Source organism: Camelus ferus, chromosome 13 (genome assembly GCF_009834535.1).
Source record: "Camelus ferus isolate YT-003-E chromosome 13, BCGSAC_Cfer_1.0, whole genome shotgun sequence".
In the NCBI taxonomy this organism is placed as follows: Eukaryota; Metazoa; Chordata; class Mammalia; order Artiodactyla; family Camelidae; genus Camelus; species Camelus ferus.
In genome coordinates, this window is record NC_045708.1 from 56,165,683 (window position 1) to 56,190,853 (window position 25,171).

General features: G+C 37.8%; 1 protein-coding gene across 2 annotated transcripts in view; it reads right to left on the bottom strand.

The window, feature by feature from the left end:
- The window catches only part of SLC44A5 (solute carrier family 44 member 5), a 312,707-nt gene that overhangs the window by 67,882 nt on the left and 219,654 nt on the right, over positions 1-25,171 (bottom strand). For both annotated transcript variants that reach the window (XM_032494582.1, XM_032494583.1), the window contains one exon: positions 9,051-9,124. In XM_032494582.1, the coding sequence (XP_032350473.1) occupies positions 9,051-9,124 (74 nt within the window). The remainder of the gene's footprint in view (positions 1-9,050; positions 9,125-25,171) is intronic.

Consider the following 25,171-nt stretch of genomic DNA (forward strand, 5'->3'; position numbering starts at 1 on the left):
TTTTCTGAGCCCCCACCGTAAGTCAGCACCACACTAGACTCGGTATTAAAGGTCCCTGCTCTCCCGGAGCCTACAGTCTCCTGGGGAAAATAGATCTTAATGAATTAATTGCACAAATGTGAAATTTCAGTTCTGACAAGTGCTATAAAGGAGCAAAACATGGTACAAAAAGAGGGATTCATAGAGGCAAATGATCAAATGAGGGAGTCAGGGATGATATCCCCGATAAGTAATGCAGGAGCTTAGACCTGAAAAATGAATTGAGGCACAGAGGCTTGCGGCAAATGGACACACAGTCAAAGGTCCTGTGAGAGGTAGGGGCAGAATGGGAACTGGGGACAGAGGAGACCAGTGCAGTGCATGCGTGGGCTGGAGCATGGACCCAGATACTGATGGAGAGGCAGCATTTTAGGTTATTGTATATAATGAACTCCAGGGAGACTGTTTGTCAGTGCCAGATGCACAATCCACAGCAGAGGCTCTGTTCAAATGGGTCCTTCTCATCCTATTCAAATTTTCTTAGAAAAACTCAAGGTCACCACACATTCAGTATCACTCATCTTAGTGGTTACTTGCTTAGTTGTGATTCTATCATTAGCAACAATTGTCTTATATGAAGGAAGAGCTCTCATTGTTCCTAAAAATTGATTCAGTTTATTATATCTGAAAATGTCACATGTGATTTTCATTATTGATATCTACTAGTAAATACACTTTTTGAAAGATCTATGAAATCCTTTGAGGTCTTGCTGGTCAAAAAAGCCCAAATAATGAGATACTATCTGACATAATTTTATTTACTCGTAGTACAAGCACTAACTGAAAGAAAAAAACAGATCTATATTAATAGGTACAGATTATCACAAAGAGTATGTTCCTCTCTTTAGTGGGTACATTATAGAGGCGAATTTTGCAAATAATCACTGACTGTAAACAATGACACTGCAACAAAGTAAACACATACTCAGTCTCACCAAGCGAGACTGTAGCTATCAGATTATTCAAGATTTTTGCTTGCAGAGGAATACTTGCTTTTCTCTTACTCCCTTAGTGCCATTCCCTGACCCTCTCCGGTTTAAGCCCACCTCTACGTGGAATTTGAGGAGGGAGGGAGAGGAGGCAAAGAAAGCACCAGGAGAGTATCAGAGGGTTCTGGTCTGCCCCCTCTTTCAGTAACCTTCATTACTTGAAGACTCCTCATCCATCTTCTTTATTAAATAAAAGGCAGTATAGCACGGTGATTAAGAGTACACGCTCTAGAATTAAACTGTCTGGATCATATTGGTGCATAAGATCAAATGACAAAGTTACACAGCAATCAATACAAATCTGGATCAATCATCTTTTTTCCCTTAATTTTCTCACTATTTTAGAAATAACGTTAAAAGATCACTCTAAGAGTAGCTGGTGTGTGTGTGTGTGTGTGTGTGAGAAAAGAGAAAGAGAAGAAGAGAAATTATTGGTGAAACACTTCTCTTTGGGCAATTCACAGCATATAAGCATAGATGTTAAGGGGCAGGTGAAAACTTTATTCATGCAAATTATCCTTTCACTCATATCAAGAAATGTATGTTACTGAAGTACCAGGAGCTAGTAGTATTATCTAATATTATCTCTTATTTTCAAACGTTTGCAAAGCATGTTCCTGTTGTGCTTGCTCTAGGGTTGAGTCAGAAGTTGCGGCCCTCTGTCAAGGAGAAAATGTGATTAGACCAACTGCTTGCACCGACACTTAAAAATTAACTGCAAATCTGTTTGGGGCAGCTAAGGCATTCCCTAAACACTTGCTGGTTGGGAATGCTGGCTTTCGAATCATTATTTTGTATCCCTTAAAGGTACATTTTAACTGTTTTACTATGTGAGGAACAGGCCTGCCAAATTGTGCTTATGGCGTTTTAACACAAGCAATTTACAAATGCAATGAAGCAGATAATAGGACACATGATACCGAATTTGAAAATCTGTGTTGATGACACTGCTGCTGTCGAACATTTTTGGAAGCAGCCCTGCATCCAGTTGCCTGGATAAGAAAAACGTTGTTTATCATTTCACAGGTGGCCTCTCTCACCCAGTGGTGAGTTTGGGGTCGTGTCCTTGAGCACAAATCAGTCTCTCTCATGCTAACAATATTCCACTTGAAATCAACTGGAATTCATGCATTCAGCAAAATACAACAAACAGGAAAAACCTCACTCAATGCTAAAAAAGAAAAAGAAAAATCTGTTCAAGTAGCAGTCAAAACTAAGTGCTTTGTTTTTAAAATGAAGATTCCAAAATAAAGTTTAGGTATGTAGTTTTACTTATAAACATTTACATATTTGTGAAGAATGCAAAAGGACATTTAATACTGGTTCCGGTTATCTATCAATAGAATATATTTTTCATTAAGAAAAATTTGCCAGAGCAATTTTTAAAATAATGGAACTAGAGTTCTTTAAATTTCTTATCTTTTTATTGGAAAAATTAATTTTACTTTGCTAACATATTTCCAAGTGGTGATCTGATAGATAAGCTCATTTTAGTTCCAAAGTAGACTAAAACCATAGTGTGACCTCCTGTCATATTCACTTTCCATCACCAGCATCCCCTTACAGGGAATATTAGGGTTATACCATCAGGTTCACAAACCACAATGGGATGCTGGATGAGACATAACTTAATTTAAAAATATATTCATTTATTTATTAGTAAGAGACTGTTCACTGATTCTTTGAATAGACAGAATCAAAAAGCCATATTGAAATTATCTTTGTTCTTCAAAAGGTTACTTGAGTGACCTCTCAGTTATGAGAATATGGTTTCTCCCATCCTTTTATCCCTTGGCATGGAAAGACTAATTAGCTTTAAGAGAAGGAAGGGATGAGAACTCAAATTCTTCTCCTTGAGACTTCAATTTAAGACAGAACAGACTGACTGTGAACTAGGTCTATAGGTCAACAGGAATACAAATACCGCCAAATGGGCACTTCCCATGAAGGCAGAGACTAGGTGTCCTAGGGTTAAAGAAGAGTCTAAGTGTAGGGGCTGCATTCCAACACTAGTCATGCTTTGAGGAGAAATGGCTGAGCATTGCATAAAGACTTAAATGCTAGTCTTGGACCCTAGTGTAGGAAACCACAACAATAGTGGAAGGGCTCAAATGAGTAATTGACTAAGAAATGATACCAAATGGAAACAACCAAAACATCAGAGCTCCAACAGACTATAAAGCCTCTCTCCAATGAGAAACTGGATACAAGACTGCCCCCTCCTTAGCATTTCCAGGCAGTCCAGGTCAGAGAAGAGAAGGATATGCTGGATTTCCTTAAGCAATGAATGGAAAAGTGACATGTGACTGTATTGTTACCCCCAAGACAATGAAAATATGATTTAATACCAAAATGATGGGGTTAAGTGTAACCACATTTGATTATTATTAATTCAATTGTTTTGCTTACTCTCCACCTCATTCCATGAAGGATTTAGGACTGAATTATGTAAACTTCCACCTTTCTGTACTTGGTTCTTTCAGTCCTAGTGTACAGTTGACCCATGAAGGTCTTCCTTTAATCTTTTGCACTGATCTACAAATTATCTGCACATCACTAGCTTTTACTGATCTGTTCTGGCTCGAGTCATTCTCTAGCAGAGAAGCAATCCCTAACCTCACCAAATTCAAGGTAGCGGGGATGTAGACCCCACCTCTTGATGAAAGGAATGACAAAGTGTTTGCAGCCATGTGTTAAAACTACTATAGTCCAGCCTCTGCCCGCAAACTTTGTACATTCCCTCTACAATCAAATACACTTACTTTCCCAGGATCCCCAGAAGCCTCATCCAGTTAAAGCATCAGGCTCAGGGTCAAGGTCTGGATCTCATCACTTAAATTAGGTCCAGGTATAGATGAAGTTCTTCAGGGCTGGTTCTACTCTTAAGAATGATCTCTTTAGACAGATCATTGAATTCATTAGGTATATTTCCTTCTTTCCACATTATTACCATTGGCAACAGTGTTGCCAAACTTTCACCACCATCACATGGCAAGGTGTCCTTCCTTCTGGCTTCCAATTGCATTTCTCTCATTTACCTTCAAACTCTCACCAAACAACCGCCTCAAAGTCCACCAGGCCTCAGAACACCTGGTCTCCAGAACCAGTACCCATATTTTAGGTTTTGTTAAGCCAGCATTCCACTTCCAGGTACCAAATTTTGTTCTGCTTATCTATCCTTACACCCCCAAGCCCACTGGCATAACAGAATCATTTGATTTTGCTCATGATTTTGGGAGTCAGGAATCTGGAGAAGGCTCAGCTGGGCCCCATGCGGTCTCTCACACAGTCACATGTTGAGTGGGGCTTTAATCATCTGAAAACCCCACAGAGCTGACGGTAATACAATCTGTCCCTGGGAGCCAGCCCAGCCTCCTGACTAGAACCCTGTATGTAGCTTCTCCATGTGGCTTGGGTTTCACACAGGATGGTGATAGAGTTCTAGGCTTGTCTGCTTTGATTTCCTTTCCTGTTAACTTCCTGTCTTCTCAGCTAATAGGAAAAATTATTCATGAGGAAGATTAAAAAACAAAATTAAAGCAAACTTTAGACCCTAACTCCAAGTACTTCCTGTGTAAATACAGCAATGACACAACTCTCTCAACTGGGGATCCATTTGAAAAGAAAAAAATAAAAAATTATTGAAAGTTAAAACTGTGCTATTATTGTATTCTTATTGTTAGCACAAGGTGATGGCAAGAACAATTTGCATAATAAATATTCCTATTCTTTTTTCTGGTTAGTACAATAATTGAATAGCACCCATCAGTGAAAGAGGGTCATTATCATAAACGTTAGTTTGATCTTTCAAGGAGATTAGATTACTTTCTACCCAGACTCACTTCACCCACTTGAACAGAGGTTCTGCCTTTCATCAGTCGAATATCAAGTGCCTTTGTTGCATCCAAGTGTTACCTCACCGGCCATATTCCACATAAAGGGCAAAGAACAGGTTTTTTCTTGGCAGAATTTGTAAGAAACATGGCTCTTTCATGGTAACACTTCTTATGAAAAGAACACAGATGAAAGCCTAAAAAGGTCCTGATCTAACAAAATGGCAAAAGATGCTGACCTGCTTAAACTATATCAGTGAAACTGACTTAGCTTCATCTTCCCTCAGGTCAAGGTATATATTCTTTCATGTTAAAAAAAATTCTTAACGCTCCTAGTAGCCTCTGCCAAACATTTGCCTTCATTCTTCTTTTAGTCCAACACTGGAAGAGTTAAATTTATCTTAGAAACATGCTCGTAAGACTACTTGTAGTTCAGGGATGAGGAATATATATATTAAATTTTGTGAGTCATTCATTTTAATCAGTGGCATCAGGATTAATTTAGAGGAATCACAAAATTAATCCAATATTGAACACAGTTTTTCACTGAGGAACATTTATCTTCCAATTTCCTTGTGTGAATCAAGGCACGTACAAATTGAATCTGGAGATCTTGAACAAAAAAGGCAAATTTCTCATCTTGCTCCAGAGGGAATGACAATATGTACTCCCACCTGTTCCCTCTACTCTGCCGACAGGGAAGAGAGTGGCAGTGGCTTTCCCAGCTCCAGAGAAGGAGAGAAGACATTTCTCTGCGGATTCTACAGACTGACTCTCAGATACAGTGGAGAGACCTACTCGATTATGCCATAAGGCCTCCTAATGGAAAGATTTTGGGCACAGTAAGAGATCCTTATGAAGTTCCTATGGGCATTCAAACTTTAGTGACCAAAAATTATGGGTTGCTATAGAAACAATATAGCTCATTACATTTTAAAAGCAATACATTAAAACTCAGAACAACGAGATTATACAATGGTAGCAAAGGAAATACTGCCTGATATTATCACACAGCATGACTGGCATAGTGGGATATTATTTCATTGATGCCTCATAATAGCCCTGCAAAGTACGTAGTGCTTCCATGCTCCGCAGGTGAGAAAAGTGAGATTAAGAAAGCAGCTCAAGTCCAAAACATAAAATGAGGAAATCCTAGATCTCCTTGACTCCAAATCTTTTTTCTCTCAAGCAACAAATTTCAAGTTAATGACAAAAAGTAAAAACAAGAGAAAATTTACAGACAGAGATGTGTCCCAAAGTTAGAGAAGCTAAAATTCTACTAGTTGTATAATAAGACAATTCATTGTGTTGTAATATTCAATTTAGATATTTATGTATTATGCTACTAATACATGAATGTTTAAAAGTTAAAATACACTGAAGAAGCAACAAAGGAGTCTTCTGAAGACCTAAGAGTACATTATTTGGTTTTGTGATTCGTACTCCTTTATTCTCTCCTTTGCTATCTTCCTGTCTTATTTTTTTTGAATTCTCCAATTCTGTGTAATTTTCAGATGGTGTTACTCATACAATGTTTTGGAAATTACTTTCAGTTGCTATTCTCAAGGTATTTTTCTTTTTGGAAGGTAAAACTGAAGAATGGAGAAGAGTATTTTCCATTATTCCTTAGGCAAGTACAGCCTTTTTTCCTCTGATACATTCAATCCACACTAACTCTAAGCATTCATTATTGTTACTAGAAGCTACTACCTGACTGTTACAGTCCCCACCCCAATAATAATACAGGAAAGTTTCCTACATCAACGTCTAAGGGAGAGGACTTCAGTCCCTGGGGAAAACTGTGATGCGGCCATATGCAACGGTGAAATCCTTTTACAGAAAATATTCACACCAGTTCCCTTGGTAGCTTTATTCTGAACTGAAGTATAGTTGATTTACAGTGTAATACTAGTATAGCATAGTGAGTCATTATTTTTATAGATTATTTCCATTTAAAGTTATTACAAGATAATGTGTATAATTCCCTGTGCTGTACAATATATCCTTGTTGCTTATCTATTTTGCACATAGTAGTTTGTATTTCTTAATCCCATCCCCCTATCTTGCCCTTCCTCCTGTCCCTTTCCTCATGGGTAACCACTGGTTTGTTTTCTAAACCTGTGAGTCTGTTTCTGTTTTTCTGTCTACTTTCATGTTTCATCTTTTAGATTCCTCATATAAGTGATTTCATACAGTATTTGTCTTTCTCTGTCTGACTTATTCCACTTCATAATATTTTCTAGGTCCATCCACACAGCTGCAAATGGCAGATTTCATTATTTTTATGGCTAAGTAATATTCCATTGTCTGTATACAAACATCTCCTTTATCCATTCGTCTGTTGATGGACATTTCGGTTGCTTCCATATCTTGGCTATGGTAAATAGTGCTGCTATGAACAGTGGGTGCATGTATCTTTTTAAATTATTATTTTCTTTCATTTTTTTTCCCCAGATATATACCCCGAGTGGAATTGTTGGATGATATGGTAGTTCTATAATAGTTTTTTTGAGGAAACTTCATACAGGGGTGGGGTTTGATCCCAAGTTGCTAGAGCAGAAGCCCTAAGGGTCAGGCCTGAGCTGGCTCTGCTCCCTTTAAGTGTGTGTTCTCCTCTCTCTCCGACCCAGGTCCCTTGCCCCAGACTGGGAGAGGGCTGAAGTAAGTGGGGTCCGTGCAGGATCTCAGCTTGTGTTGTCCACAGACAGAGGTCCAAGCTGTCTCTGACATGCTGCCAGTGTAGGCACCAGTAATTATTTCCCTTGCTCCATTCAGACACACCCCTTGGTGCAAGTCCCCTTTGTCCCTCACAGTTGGTCACTGTGCTCAGCCTTCACCATTCCTGTCCTGTTGCTGAGCCACACCACAGGGCAGGGGGGGCCCATGTGTACTCTTGGCTGTTGAATAGAGGGAGCTGTGGTGGAGCAGCTGCCATAGGAAATTTGGGCTGCTTCCCATGCACTGCATGAGTAAGCTCAACAGTGGCTGCCACCATCCCACCCAGGCTCTGCCCAGGGACTAGACTGTCTCTGTATCCCACAGTGAAGTCTTCTCCTCAGTCAGGGCTGCCCCAGATCCAGGATATGGAACAAGCTGGGCTGGAGACTTCACTTGGCTCAGACTGGGGTGCATGCCAAGGCAGTCACAGGAAACCCAACAGCCACTAAAGTAGACCTCTCTCCATCCTGCCTCAGGGGCAAACCAGCCCATGCATGCTCCTCATGATTGGAGTCCAGGCTTCCCACAGCTCTTCTGTTATTCCCAGCAGCCTTCCAACCAGCCGAGGAGGCTCTTCCTCTGTGTAGGACCCCAAGACTGGGGCACTCATTCTGTGGCTCTCACTGCTCACTCCCCAGGGTGAGTGCCCATCCATGTGATCTCCCTTGTCTTCTGAGGTCTTCTCCCAGGAGTGCAGGTCCTGACCTGATCGCTTCTCTTCCCTTCCTACCCAAGTTCGTGTGTAGCTTTCTTACAGCCTTGGTTGTCCCGGAGTCCTTCTGCCAGTTTCTGGCTAGTTTTCAATGAGAATTGTTCTATATTTAGATGTATTGTTGATTTGTTTGTGGGAGGAGGTGAGCTCCATGTCCTCTTACTTCACCATCTTGATAAACCCCCTTTGAATGTTTAAAAAAAATCCACATAAAGAATATCTATATTTATTCTTTTTATTTTCACTTCCATAGAAAAATCTTACTCTAACAATGAACAACAGGATATCTCTTTCTGGTAGGCAAAGACAATAGGACTTCTTATATATTAATGAATTATCTGGTGTGATTCTTAATAATTGTTCCTTCCTTTTCATTTGTTTATAAAAAGAAAAGGTTATATATTACTTAAATTTATCTAGGCCCTAGTTCTTTTTAGTAAATAGCAACATGAACCTTATTAGCTGCTTAATAGAATTTCAAAGGTAAAAATCATTAAAAGGAAACTATAAGGTTTTTTCTTCCTTCTGTATAATTGTATTTACCTAAGTAATTTAGGATTGCCTTTGAGTAAACTATTTTGTGTTTATTTTTCATTGTATCTGCTACTTAATGAGTCCTGGTAAGGTACATTCCTCCAGAAAAGACAATAATCAATAAGAAGGCTTTTGGAAGAAAACGATTAATGTTAAGATGTGACATTGAATTAATTATTCCATTAGCAAATGTTAAATCTCTTCTACACCTGTGTATTTACTCACCCAAAAGTCCTAAAATAATGTAGCCAATAATGAACAGTATGAAGACTATGCAGCAGAGCACATCTGTACAACTCCTAGAGACAAAAAGAAATAAAGAATTAAAAGGGTCCAAAATGACTTACTGTTTACTGAAAAAAAAATCTATATAGGAAGAGAGGAAAAGATAATAACAATGATACACCATTTTATACCAAATAATTCTGAAAGGTAGATCAGATGGATTTCTGCAATCAAAGACTAGCAGCAAGGGAGTGGTTATAGCTCCATGATTAAAGAAGTTCTCCCCAGAGCTGTCAGTATTTATTCTCTCTTGATTCTTTATTTGTAACATGTTTTTAGAGATTAGAGTACACCAACATCAACTATTTTATTTGAAATTGTAATTTAAGCTATTTGATTTTATGGTTTTCCTCTTCCTGCCTCCCCAATACATGATATAATAAAAAAAAATTAGCCGTTTCCATTCCTCCCTTTCTCCATTATTCTTCTACATGCACATTTTAAAGGTACTATTATTAAATAAAGGATTGACTACATGAACTTTCTATGGGGAACTTTCTATGTTGCAACTATTCGAACAACAATGTCCTTAATGCATTGAAAATAAAATGACTCTAAATTAATTCTTCCAGCTATTCTGTACACTAGCTATCTTGAAATTAGGTCTAGAGGAAATTTGGCTCATAGAGACTTGGTGATTTTCTAAGGGATCACAAGTCAAACAATATCCAGCAGGGATATTCAGATTTTCAACTAAAGTATTTCGAATTCCCAATATTAAATTTGATTCAGCTTGTAAGTGGTCGAGAAGGTCAAAGCTATGTCTTGAAAGTAAGAAACAATACAATCACTCTTTGCTTGAAACTTAATGAAGAATCTATCATTAAAGAAAAAGATCAACTTATTTGACAGGATTAAAAGGTGCACTTGAGAATTTTCATAGCAAAAACTTCTTCCTGAGGGCATGCAAACATGCTGCAATCTTTTAGCACAAGCAGGCTGAAGTTACACACTATTTTTAGTGGTAGTAGTAGTAATAACAATGAATAACAATTGTGCAGTAACAGACACGGCAGTACATCACACACTGATAAAGCCCTGTTGTATGTTTACTGCTCTCACATACAGAACTTTGTGAGTTTCCTGCCTGGAGTTTTTTAGGGGTAGTAAGGTAAGTTGAGTTCTGTCAGGTTCATGAGAGAGGGCAGTTACAGAGGCAGACGAGTATCTAGGTCTCCAATGCTAGCCTTCTTCCTTTAGCGGTTATTTTAATATGATTACAACTTTCCAGGAAGTCTCAAATCCGCCATATCTAACATCCACATCTATTCTCATTACTCTACCGCACAATAGGAAGTGGATCAATCATAGAGAAAGCGAATCACGGTCAATCTAGAAACATACTATCATTTGTTTAAATCCAGTTTCAACCCTGGAATTTTAAATTTCATTTGGATTTAAGAATGATGAGAACAAAAAAAAGAGAAGAAGAAGAAGAAGGAAAAAAAGAAGGCACTCTAGTCTTTGGTTAACAATCGTTGAGGGCAAAACCTGCTTGGGGGTGAGAAGAGTGTCTGGCTCCTGTGCATCCTGACACATGCTGCTCAAGATCAAGTTCTCCTCCTGTCAGGGCCATTGCTAAATAGCATGATACCTAATAAGAAATGACTGCAGCTAAGGAACTAAAGGAGAGAAAACTAGAACACCGGTGTGCTTTTATTAGAAATCTTGAACTTGTTAAAGCCTTTGTGTGTGATCATAATGACCAAGGAGAAAGGGATGTGATCAGGAGCACCAGGAAGGTTGGCTGGCGTCCCATAATATTACATCTATAATATGTTTATATCTACATCTTTACATCACATATAATACATAGTATAATGCATGTTTATAATCACAGTATTATATAGTATTACAATGTTTTTATTGAAGTATAGTCATTTTACAATGTATCAGTTTCTGGTGTACAGCATAATAGTTCAGTCATATATATACACACATATACTCTTTTTCATATTTTTTTTCATTATAGGTTACTACAAGATATTATAGCTCCCTGTGTTATACAGAATATTAAAAAATAATGTTTTATATTCACATATAGTAAGCACGGGAAGAGATAAACATACTAGAAAGATGAATAAAAGAAACTGACCAGTTTCAAAGGACAGAGCTCAAGAAAAGAAGCAGAGTGCAAAAGGAAATTTCTAAAAAGTAAAATCCACACTGCTCGGATACTGGCCCTGATGAATGGCATCAATTGGAGTTTTGGTTCTTTATGGGGTTTTACACTACAATTTCTTTTTGGTGCCAAGGACACACTACAACAGCAGGGACTACTGCATACCCACATGACTATTCCCTGCCCCTAACCCCGACAGTCTCTCAGCACAGTGGGATAGCATTTCTCAGTAATTCATACCTTGAGGTGTTTGTGGATTCTGTTCTGGGACCAGTCAGGATAATGTATTCACATCTGCTTTGCTTTTCTGGAACACCGCTTCAGAGAAATAGTAGACCATACCTGATGGCCAGACTGGCTAATTTGATTTTATTTAAGCATGGAAAAATGTTGAAAAAAAATTATAGAAAATTCAAGAGTTCCAAAAAGTAGAAAAGTTTTTCTAGGTGAAGCATTCGTGTTTCTGAATTTGTTCCTATGGTGATTTGATTCCCTTTGTTGTTTTAGAAATTTTCTTTTAAAAATACGTGTGTGTTTGTGTGTGTGTGTGCACTTTTAGATGTTACAATTATCTGTCATTTCCCCCCATTGACTTATCTATTTCTCTCCATTTCCTCAGACACATTCTCTACAAGAAAAAAAAAAATCTGCATAGAAAATTGTTGGAAAATTGAATATAAAGAAAATATAAAATACAGCTTGGGTACCATTTTGGGAATCAGGAACATAGCAGATGCTTAATTCATATTTTTATGATTTATAGCACCTTATCGTTGTTTCTTTGATTTCAAGGCATCTGTGCAATCCTTAGTATTCTGCAGGAAATGAGTTATTTTTAAAAACCACATAATTAGGATAATTTTTAAGACTCTCAAGACCTATTGAGGTAACCGGGTGATACAAGCTGATGGTTGAACATCATTCTGAATCCTGTGCTAGCCAGAGGCCTGCCACAGCTGTGCCTTTTCCTCAGCTGGGTTCATTTTTACTTTCATAGTAAGTACTAAAAACCACTGTACTAATCTAAAAATGGGTTGTATCCCACTGGGTCCTAGAAAGAAGACAGAAAAAATAGTTCATAGAAAAATATGCCTCAACCCTTTCCCTCACACTCCCTGCAAATCAAAGGCCAACTTTTTAAAAACAAGCTTCTCCCACTCACATTTATCAGAAAGCCATTCCAAATTTTATTCAGATTGAGCTGCCCTGATGTAAAAGTATTTTCAAAAGTTAAACTACAGAAGTACCATTGTTAACTTACGTCTATTTTTTCTAAATTACAATATGAATAGGATCCCAATTATATATTCATTTACAGATTTCCCTTCCTCACCTATTTCTAACCCACAAATATAGAATGTCTATAGTCACCTCGACTTAAAGTCTTAGGAGCTTCCTTTGACTTTCCCTTTTTCTTAGCTTATCTTTTATATTCAATTGACAGGTTCTCTCGATTCCTTCTCTCTGATGTGTCTTTCATCCACTCCTTCCTTTCTATTCCTGCTGCCTGGCCGCAGTCCTCATTCTCTTATCCTGTCTTCGAGCTATTGCTGTGGTCCCTTAACTGGGCTTCTGCATGTAGTCTCTGCCCGATCCCATTCATTCTGCTCATCGCTGGTATCACTGATAGGTGACCATCTCACTTTATTATTTTAAAAGTTGCAGTGTTTCTCCACCACCTATTTAAATAATTTCCAAGTGTCTTAGCTTTATGTTTAAGAACCTACCAATTCAATTCTAGTTCAAGCCCCAGACTACCTTTCTAGCTTTTTTCCCTTTATTCATCCCAATGTGCTTCAATCAACTTGGACATTTTTATTCACTGAATCCACCATGACTCTTGCTTGACTACATTCAGGGATCTATGTTCATGGTCTCTTGAGACTCCTCCTCCTGCAAGATGTCCCAATTTGCATGAAACAGCCAGAGTTAACACCTATTATCCTGGAGTAACAACGATCAATGCTCCCTTTTGCTATCAAAAACCCCATTCTTCATATGCTAGGATTCCCTTCTTTTGGGGGCTGAATACTATTCCACTGTATGCATATGCCATATTTTTTAACTAATTCATTTGGTAATGGACATTTAGGTTGTTTCCATACCTTAGCTATCGTGAACAATGCTGCAGTGAACATGGGAGTGCAGATGTCTATCTGAGATCCTGATTTCAATTCTTTTGGACAACATGGATGAACCTGGAGGACCTTATGCTAAGTGAAGTAAGCCAATCATGGAAAGACAAATAACTCCAGGATTCCACTAATCTGAGATACCTAAAATAGTCAAAGAAACAGAAAGCAGAATGATGGCTTCCAGGTGCTGGAGAGAGGGGCAAACAGGGAGTTGGTCTTCAATGGCTGTAAGTTTCAATTACACAAAATGAGTAAGTTCTAGAGGTCTGTGGTACAACTTTGTGCCTGTATGTTTCATACTACCATCCTGGACACTTGAAAATTGGTTAGGAGGGTAGTTTTCGTGTTGTGTTCTTACCACTATTTTAAAAACACACATAGCATGGAAGATATGATAATCACTGCAAGTCCACAATATACAAGAGTTCAATGTCATATGTTATTTGAATTTAAAATTTTGCTATGAATAAACTTAATATGGGTATTAAATAAGTGAATGTAAATGTAAAAAAATTAACTTAAAAATATTAAAATCAATACACATGTGCAAATAAAAATGTTCATCTTTGAAAAAAAATTAAAATCCCACCTTTCAAGTAAATTCAAATATCACCTCCTCCATGCAGTTTTCAACAAAAAGAGATCCCTCTCAGCTCTGCAGACATACAGAAACTTTGTTTCTATGTCTTTAAGGCAATTATCTTCCATCTGTTATAATCTAGACCCTGGGTGGCAAGCTACAGCCCGTGGGCCAAATCTGGCTTGCTACCTGTTTTCGTACAGTTTGTAAGCTAAGAATGGCTTTTACTTTTTAAAATGGTTTAGAAAAATAAAATAATAATATTTCATGATGTAAGAATTATACAGAATTCAAATTTCAGTGCCCATAAATACAGATTTTTGGAAAATAGCCGTACTTATTTACGTATATATTGTGTATGGCTACTTTTGTGCTACAATGGCTGAGTTGAGCAGCTGCAATAGAAACCATCTGGCTGGCACAACCTAAAATATTTACTACCTAGACCTTTATAGAAGAAGTTTGTTGGCCTCTGACCTAGACCATAATGTCCTCTCTGGCAGCATTCAACAAACAGCCTTGAATGCTGCAGACGTACAGCAATCTATGTCCCATGAATGATTAGGAAGACACATCTGTAACTGACAGGCTAATACATCATAAGCAGCCTCTGGTGACCATTGACATGCTGTATTTCAGACTTCAGATCTTTGTGTGTGTGTGGGTGGGGGGAGCTATTTGGAGAATGTGTTGTCTGGGGATTTAACTTTTTGGTTAAGTTTAAGCCTGCCACCTAGACATTATTGTCTCCAATAAAATAAATCATTGAAAAAAACCCACTAGATTCAATTCAGAGGTAATAAGTTTTGTTTCTCAAGTTAATATTTCAGTTCTACATAGTTCTTATTTCCTTATGACTGTCATTCTGTTTCCTTTTCAGGGACAGCTTTCTACCTCCATTCAGAAACAAATTCATTCACTAGTTTTTTTGTGTGTGTGTGGCAGCTGAAATTCCGATGATAACAACTATCCTGAAAGGTCATTAATATGAAGCATTAGAGCGAGAATAGAAGTCCTAAAAGTCATTATTCTCTGACAGATCATCAATTCGTGCCTAATGAGTCAGCTTAGGAACTGTCCACTGCCCGTGATTCCAGTCTGATGATCACCTCTCATTTGAAAGTTCTTGGTATCACCTGAGGACATCTGTCTACGGCATGGCTGCATTCATAACCCACAGTCTAGATGCACGCTCCTCTGTGGTTCTGCTGGCACCTGCATGACGCTACTAAGTCATCTGCTACCTCTTAGCTTCTTAAAACAGAATGGCTGCTTCACTTCCCAGAGGCTTTGTTAAAGGGCTGTACATTTGGGGGTCATCCTCCAAGCTTCATCGAGATACACTTGGCAAATTGCAGAATGCAGCTTGAATTAGATCATCTGAGTGGATGCTTATTGGCCAATAGACTCAATACAATTGGGGGCTATTTGAGGGTAGAGTTCTGTGTAAGTTTAAAAATACTTTACGTCTATTTCTTCACTCTTCACTATTAGGGCAGAATCTGGTGATACTGTTAGAAGAACATTTTCTAAGAGTTGTGTTTGAAGGAGTTAACTGTACCCTTCCCCCTTGCTTCCAGCTTCTCCTCTCCTCCACAGACACATTGCCTAAAAGTTCTCTACTGTTTTGTTCCCACAGTTTTATGCCATGTATCATTTTTGTGTGTGTGTGAAAGCAGAGGTCTTAGGAATAAGCATGTTACACTGGCCATTTCTACAAGTAGAATAAAAGGGTAAAGATTATCTTGAAGAATTACACTGTTACAGAATCAAAAATTCAATAGGAAGGCACGATGAGCTTTTAATCACAAAAACTTGTATTTTTAGATGTTCAATCTAAATACAAATGTTTCAAGTCTCTTAAAAAATTTTAAGGATGGCTTTCAAGTGGCATTTACCTTAAAAGATAATTTTGGCATCCAATCCTCATTGAGAAAAGAGTTTCAGCTTTATGGGAATATTATTTTTTAGCACATTTTAAACTGCTGCTGAAAATGAAATATACCAAATAACTCAATACCCTAAGAAATTATAGGATGATGTTGTTAATGTCTTTCAAATTGATTAGAACATATAAGATGACATTTGAGCCTTGTACCTGCTTTACTTAGTTTTTTTGAATAATTGGATCGTAAAACCTTCACTATCCTCTATGGTTAATCTTTTCTTCTACACTGTTTTTACTTAGGTTTCCATTGCCTTGAGAGAGTAGCTTTAACTGTTTGTAATTTATATTTTCTATTTGTAAAAGAGAAATAAAACCTCATTTTTTAAATAGAGAAGTTTAAGTAATATTTATATAAATGCCTCTTTCGTTTAAAATGGGACAAGTTCAGACAAAATTGATCTTACTGTGTTATTCATCATCTTTGTAAAACTTGCATTATAATATTCAAAAATCTGTCAGTGGGAGGAAACCACTCAGAAAATTGCTAGTAAAATGAGAACTGGATCCTAGTTATTGCCCATATTACAGCTGGCGTCATGGACCAACGGTACTACCATCAGAGTGGTGCTAGGAGAGCCAGCTTAGAACAGCCTCGGGAATTAGTCTAAAAGTTTACAGGGAACCCATAGCAGTTCAAAATACTCTTTAATCTTCTAGGAATAGTTTAAAATCCCTCTGCATAGAAACACAGTGTAGGTGCTCAAGAGAATCTGTTTAAACAATAAACTCCTGAAAATTTTCATGGCTGGGGTAGCTACTGAAATTCAGCTATTAAAATAAAACTCATTCTTCCTAACAATTATATGACAAATATGATAAATAGTTAATATTTTAGTAATCAAAAGCCTGCACATTAAAATGAGATTACTATTTGTCACCCCAAATTTTAAATAATAAAAACATTATCCACCGATGATTCAGAAAATTGTATTCCCTTTAATCTAATAATTTCTTTTCTAGTATATATATGTATAGATGAAGCAAGAATTTATTTATAAGGCTTTAAAACACACTGTTTATAATGAAGAAAATTTGGAAACAATTTTTAAGACAATAATTACATCAAAACATGTTCATAATATATTGAGTAAAAATAGGTTATAGAACATATGTGTACTATGGTTATATGTAAATAAATATTAAACATACATATGTAAATGCTTAACAAGATAAAAGAATATACAAAAAAAGGTTGGGGTCACTATCTCAAGACGGTATGATTTTATGTGGTTCTGTTTTTCCTCTTTAGCTTTTTCTTTTCTTTTTTTCCCAAAACTTCCACAATGGACACAAATTGCATTTATAATGGGAAGAAAAATCTAAGACACATAGACTGCATTTGACAACTAGAAATAAATTAATGCCTTATTTCACTGAACTAATTTCTTTGTGATTCCCCTCAAAATATGTTTAAAAATTGATCATCTGCTCTTTAATTTTTTTCTTGATCAGTCTTGACTAAAATTCAAAACACATTTTTTATGGTCTTTAAATTAAAACAGTCACTACAAGTGTGTGAGGAGGATGAGAGACTGTTTTCTGATTAATTTTTGTTATTGCTCAAACATTCATAAGCAGGAATGGAATCGAAAATAGGCACCCATAAATGCTTCATGAAACCATCCTGCAGATCCCACCTTCTTTTACCAGTGATGAGCGCCATACCCTCATCAGCTTTATGAGCTACAGATCCCTGGTTCTTCAAATGAAAACACAGTTGGCCTTCTACCTTTCATTATTCAAGCCTTTATGATTTGATACTGTGTCTCTCTTTTGCCATTTTCTCTACATATATTTAGCAAATCTGAATAAAGAACACCTCAGTTATTTTTCCTTAAAATAATATTTATTCAGCTGTGATCTTGGAAATTTGCCTCTGTGTAGAATGCTTATTATCTCCAAGCTAATCTTTGGCAGGCTGTCCTATAATTATCCTAGCTCTTTTGGAACATGAAATAAAATTTTAGTTTTGGAAACTAATTTAGTCAGACAATTACCTCAGTCATAAAACATTTTTATACTTATAATTGTTGAAGTGTTCAGTAGATATGAGAGTAAATTTAAAATAATCCTAGTTATGATTATACAAGGAAATGGAAAGAGTAGTTGTCTCAAGAAGGGAACTATGTGTGTGAGAAGAACAAGGGAGACCTACTTTTCACTGTATACCCTTACGTAACTATTAAATTGTATATCAAATACATGTATTACTCTAATCAAAAATAATTAATTTTAGAAATATAGAATCATTTAAGTATTGACTTGGCATATCTTAGAAATAGATATAACCTAAGAAGTAACATCAACTATTAACCACTAAAATGAATACAGTAGAAAATAAAGGAAACTTAATTTAATAGAAATTAAACTATAAACTATATGAATATAAAGTCATTAGAGATACACCACCAGTAAAATCCTTTATTGGGATACTTATTTACCTACTTATCCTGACTGAAAGGTTGAATTTTGGCCATCAATGACTTAAATCACAAATGTAGAAAGCAAAGTTTCTCTATCGTCAACATTTTTTTTTTAATTATTTGGGAAGTTATTTCAGTTTTCAGAGGGAAACAATAAATCCAACATGACATACTTGCCTTAAATAATATCAAGCATAATATAATACTATTATGCTATTGATAAATCTTTACTGTGAAATAGGAGGTCACTACTCACATTAGGAAGAGAATTAACCAATGGTGAGATGGTATAAGAAGGGACAGTGTGTTTTCATGACTTGTGCAAAGCAAAGACGCACAGCCATTCAACACGTATCTATTGAATGAGTGCATGAAAATGTTGCTTGAATATTAGACATTAGTATATTGTAGACATTTTAAAAATGTATAAAAAGCTATGTCCCTCTGCTCTCAAATTGTTCAGCAAAATGGGAAATTCCAACTGTTTGTCTAGTAGCATAAGAATTGCTCACTCTTTTGTAACTATTTGCTAATATATTTTATTCAATAAGCTGTTTATACTATAACAAAGCATTACTAGTAAGAATTGGGTCATTGTTATTAATTTTAAAGGTACAAACTTTTTAGGATTTTTAAGATAAAACTAAATGTTTTCTAAATGCTTATTAATTTGAACTTACTAAATACAGTCTCTGTGTAATCCAGTTTAAATCTGAACCTAAGTGTATCAGTTAAGAATGTGTTCAGTTGTAAACACCAGAAAGTTTATACCAGAAACAGTTGCTTAAATTCTAAAGAATGTATTTGTTTCATACAGTAAGAAGTCCCACAGCTGGCAGTCCTGAGCTAGGGTGCTGTGTCATTCAGGGATGCCATCAGGGACCTGACTCATTTCCTCTTTTGGACCCCTTTATTCTTCGCTCGCAGACATTTATCTTCAAGCTTGTACCGTATGTCACAAGTTGACTCCTGCACTCCAGACACCTGAATCTCTTCCATAAAGCTCTGTCTTTTTATTTAGAAAAGAAGGTCCCTCCTGGCAGACTTCTCCTTGAGCTCATTGGCTAGAACTGTGTCTCATGGCCATACCTGCCTGGAAGGTGGTTAGGAAAATCGAGTGTTTGACATTTTCAGTTACTATAACAGAGGAAGCGAGAGAGAAGATGATTTGGAATGGATGTTCAGGGAGACAAATTATTGAATATACTACAGCTACTGGTGAGATTTATTTAAACAGTCAGAAAAAATAATAAGATTTTCCTATTCTAATAATTTTTAGTCAACCCAAATGGATTACACCAAAGAATGTGTGTTTTTCTCTGCAACTGTTATTAAATATTAAACATATTTTATAAGATTAACATAGGAAAACTGAATATTGTATATTCTCACAGAATTCAAGTAGTCAAACTGAGATTCATTTCCCAGCAAAGCATATTCTAGAGCTGATATGGATAACAGCAAAATAGCAAGTTGTGAGACCTTGTCTCTGAATAATTTTATATTTCATAATCACTCGATTAAATAATTCTTGACATTTGTGTTAAATGGAGTGGAGTTTGCAATTTAAACCCAGCCAGAGTAAATATATACAACTGCAGTTGTCCTAAGCTGAATATTGAAATACAAATCTTTCTTAAATTAATTCATATCTTTTAAAAATCATCAGACATAAAATGTATCACAAACTATACCAGTAAGTCTCTTTCACTTCAACTTGAGATACTTAGAATAGCATTTTAATAGTAAGTCTGGGAATCATTAGGCAATCTTATACTTAATTTTGTCCAGGAACTGTCCCTGCTTTTTTTATAACAAAGTATCACCATGGAGCATACATAATGGGTCTTAGTTCCCACTACTATCCTCTCTCCTGCCATTCTGAGATATAAGTTCATGAATTCCCCCCCCCCAAATATAAATCCCTCCTCCACAGGGTTTCAAAACCTCCCTAATAATTTTTTCAATGGCTGTTTGTTAACTGTATACTATTTGCTACCATGGTGAGATGTGTGTATGCTTGTGTGTGTGTATGTGTGTGTGCATGCGTGTGTGCATGCACACGTGTGCGAGAGAGAGGTGGGGGAGGCAGGATGGAGAGGGAGGTAAACCAAGACTTAGGGAGGGGAGATATAAAGCAAAATAAGAATATGATTCTAGCCCTCAGACACTCAAGTTTCACGACATAAAAAAGATAAATGCACCTAAAAGATTAATATTAAAAAATAAATACAGTTTAAAATGTAGAAGTAAAATAAGTACTACAAGTAGGGAGTACTAGATGGTTAGAGTAGAAAAAGCTCAGGGTGAGTTAGAGGATGTGAGACACTTTAATTACAAGGGATGGGTTAAAGTTTTGAATTATGGGAAAGATTTTGGCTGGCTGGGAAGAGAGGTCCATTCTAGGTGAAAGGAGGTACAAGAACAAAGGTATAAAACTAAGAATGGCTGATGAGGATGAGGAGGGCAGATTGGCTAGAATTCTTATAGGGCAGAAATTATAAAACAGACTGGATTAGTATTATGGAGTCAGAAAAAAATCAACTCATTCTTTTATTTTCATAATATTGATCTGGTACCTATTCTGAACCAGGTGCTGCAGTACATGCTATAAATACAATGGTGAGGCAGATAGAAGGTGCCTTCTCTCATGAAGCTCACAATTTAGTGCGGGAAACTGGCAATATATAAGTAAAGGTCAACAAATAAAATAATGACAGACTGTGTGATAGTGACAGAAGTGCTAGGAAGGAAACAGACATGATACTATGACAGAGTATAATAAAGATTCTATAAAAGAGTAGGAAAGGACTCTAAAAACATGATGAGTATTGTACTGTTTTGATTAAAGTTCATATGGAACCATAAAAGACCTTGAACAGCCAAAGCAATCTTGAGAAAGAAGAACAAAGCTAGAGGAATTACACTTCCTGATTTCAAACTATACTGCTACAAAGCTATTGTAATCAAAACAGTACAATTTATGTGTCTGCATAAAAACAGACACATAAATACATGGAACAGAATTGTTAGCCCAGAAATAACCCCCCCACACACATATATGTTCAATAAATATTTGACAAGGGAGCCAAGACTACTCAGTGAGGAAAGGACAGTCTTTCATCAATGAATGATGTTGGCAAAATGGGGTAACCATCTACAAAAAAAGTAAAATTTGAACCCTCTCTTACATCACTCACAAAAATCGACTCAAATGAATTAAAAACTTAAATATAAGACCTGAAACTGTAAAACTCCTAGAAAACATAAGGAGAAAAAGTTCCTTGACACTGGTCTCCACAACAATTTTTTAGATATAATGTCAAAAGCACAAGCAACAAAGGCAAAAATAAGTGGGACTGCATCGTACTAAAAAGCTTCCTTCACAGCAAAAGAAACCATCAACAAGATGAAAAGGCAATCTACAGAATGGGGGAAAATATTTACAAAGCATATATCTGATACAGGGTTAATAATCCAAAAAATGTAAAGAAGTCATACAATTCAAAAGCAAAAATAAAAAATACAACTGAAAAATAAGCAAAGATCTAAGTAGACATTTTTCCAAAAAAGACATACAGAGGGCTAACACATATGTGAAAAGGTGTTCAGCATCCCTGATCATCAGGAAACTGCAAACCAAAATCACAATGAATTATCACCTTACACCTATTAGAATGGCTATTGTCAAAAAGATAAGAGATGTGCTGGCAAGGATTTGGAGCAAAGGGACCCATTGTGCACTGCTGGTGGAGATGTAAATTAGTACAGCCACTGTGGAAAACAATATGGAGGTTCTTCAAAAAATTAATAATATAACTATATCCAGCAATAATAATATCCAGCAATCTCACTTCTGTGCACATATCCAAAGGAAATGAAACAGGACCTTGAAGAAATATCTGCACTTCCATGTTCAGTGCAGTATCAGTCATACTAGCCAGGACATAAAAACAACCAGTCTGTTGATGAATGAATGGATAAAGATATGGTCTCCTTATATACAATGGAATATTATTCAGTCATCAGTAAGAAGGAAAACCAGGCGACGAATCAAGATGCTGGAGTAGAAGGACGCTTCTAGCTCACCATCTCCCGCAAATACACCAAAACTCACATCCACAGACCTACTCAGCCAACCAGAGCACCTGCCGAACTCCAACAGAACATCACCCTCTTTAAAAGACAAAGACGCCAAAAATCTGGTAGGAGAAAAGGAAAAAAGAAAGAAGAAAAAGCAAAACAGTGCGAGACCAATCCCGTGGGGAGGGAGCAGCAAAGGAGGACTGGCACTTGTTCGCTGGGTCTCCCCTCTCCAACGGAGAGGCCAGCAGGACAGAGGGGGAGCCTCCGAGGCTTAGATCTGCCCTGAGCACCCCTTGATCAACAGAACTGAGTTAAACGGGCACAAAGGTCCCGGCAACACCCAGCCTGAGACGCGAGCCAGCAGCTGGAGCCGGGACAGGCTGCCTGAAGGACTGGGGTGGCTGCACTGAGGCAGCCCTGGGGGACTGCAGGGTGCTGCATGCCATGGCTGGGAGGGGATACAGAGCAGAACAACCTTGGGCCCCCATAAATTGTGGAAAAAAGGCAAAGCAACATGGCTGGTGTGCCCTTGGGGGAGGGGCGCCATAGCCTTTGTCTCCTCAGACCTGCGTCACAATTACTGGTGCTTCTTGTGAGAAGAGAGGCAGGGCACAGCCACAGCTGCCATCTCCTCCTGTGCACAGTGCCCGGGCGGGGGCAGCGCCGAGACCTGAATCCGCACCAGGGGGCACCACAACCTCCTGGGCAGGACTGAGACTTGTTTACAGCCCGAGGCAGATAGGATCTTTCTGCTCTGGCACCTCAGAGAACTCATGCCGCCAAGACAAACAAGGAGCTGAGATTTGGCACGGAGCAGGGGTGGGGCCGCTCTGCAGTTTTCCCCGGGCCTGCCTTCGGAGCTCCGACTGGAGGCAGAGCGGGCAGCTGCACAGAGCAGCGGAGTGACCAGCGCAGGGAGAGGGAGGGCGGCCACCCCCCTTCCTGGCAGGAAAGCAGCATCTGATCACAGAGCTGGGAGGGGGTGCGATCCGCCCACCTGCCTCGCGGAGCACAGCATCTGACTGCGGCATCGGGAGGAGGAGTGACCCACCCGCCCACCAGATAAGAGCTCAGCACCTGACCCAGTGTTGGGAGGGGGCGTGATCTGCTAGCCAACAGCCACTGGGAGCACCACAGACAAGGGCGCCAACAGAGGGCCTCTGGAAACAGCAAGCTGAGTTCGTGAAACAGGGCAAAGACACAAAGACCTCTTGATAAAATCATTAACAGCACACTGTCTCCAGAAGAACTAGATAACTGATACTCCTTAAGCCACAGTGCCAGAGAGATATGTGCAAGATGAAGAAGCAGAGGAACCACTCCCAATTAAAAGAGCAAGAGAAATCTCCTGAAAGCACAGTCAAGGAAATAGACACTGACGGCCAACTAGATCAAGATTTCAAAAAAGGACTGATCAAAGTACTGAAGGAACTAAAAGAAATAGTGTTTAGAGATATAAAATATGTCAAAAATGAAATAGAAGCTATAAAGAAGAACCAAGTAGAATTAGTAAACTCATTTGCTGAGATGAGAGCTGACCTAAAGGCTGTACAAAGCAGGCTAGATAATGCAGAGGAACGAATAAGTGACCTAGAAGGCAGGACAACAGAAAGCACCCAATCAGAACAGCTGAGAGAAAAACAAATAAAAAACAACGAAAACAATATAAGGGACCTATGGGATAATATAAAGCATGCCAATCTACGCATAAGAGGGGTTCCAGGAGGGGAAGAAAGAACAAAGGGGATTGAAAAGGTATTTGAAGAAATCATGACTGAAAACTTCCCAAACCTAAAGAAGGAATCAGATACCCAAGTACAGGAGGCTCAGAGGGTCCCAAACAGGAAGAACCCACACAGACCCACACCAAGATATATCATAATCAAGATGGCCAGAGTCAAGGATGAAAAAATGATCCTAAAGGCAGTAAGAGAAAAACAGAGTGCATTACAAGGGAACCCCCATAAGGCTCTCAGCTGATTTCTCTGCACAAACACTATAGGCCAGAAGGGAGTGGCAAGATATATTCAAAGTCCTGAATGAAAGAAAGATGCAGCCTAGGATACTCTATCCAGTAAGGCTATCCTTTAGAATATAAGGAGAGAAAGAACTTCACAGACAAGCAAAAACTAAGAGAGTTTAGCAACACTAAACCCATGCTAAAAGAAATATTGACAGGTTTACTCTAAATAGAAAAGCAGCAGGATGCTACAAAAATGAGAAACTCGTAACTGGAAAGGAGATAACTGCCATGAATTACAAAAAGAATAAACACAAAATTCTAAAATAAGACATTTAAATCATTAAGAGTGGGAGAGGGAAGCAAGGAAAGCCACTGTGGAAAACAGTATGGAGATTCCTCAAAAGACTAGGAATAGACTTACCATATGACCCAGGAATCCCTCTCCTGGACATATATCCAGAAGGAACCCTACTTCAGGATGACACCTGTACCCCAATGTTCATAGCAGCACTATTTACAATAGCCAAGTCATGGAGACAGCCTAAATGTCCATCAACAGATGACTGAGTAAAGAAGATGTGGTATATTTCTATGATGGAATACTATTCAGCCATAAAAACTAACAACATAACACCGTCTACAGCAACATGGATGTTCGTGGAGAATGTCATTCTAAGTGAAGTAAGCCAGAAAGAGAAAGAAAAATACCATATGCGATCGCTTATATGAGGAATCAAAAAAAAAAAAAAAACCAAAACAAAACATAAACAGACTCATTGACATAGAATACAATATTGTGGTTGG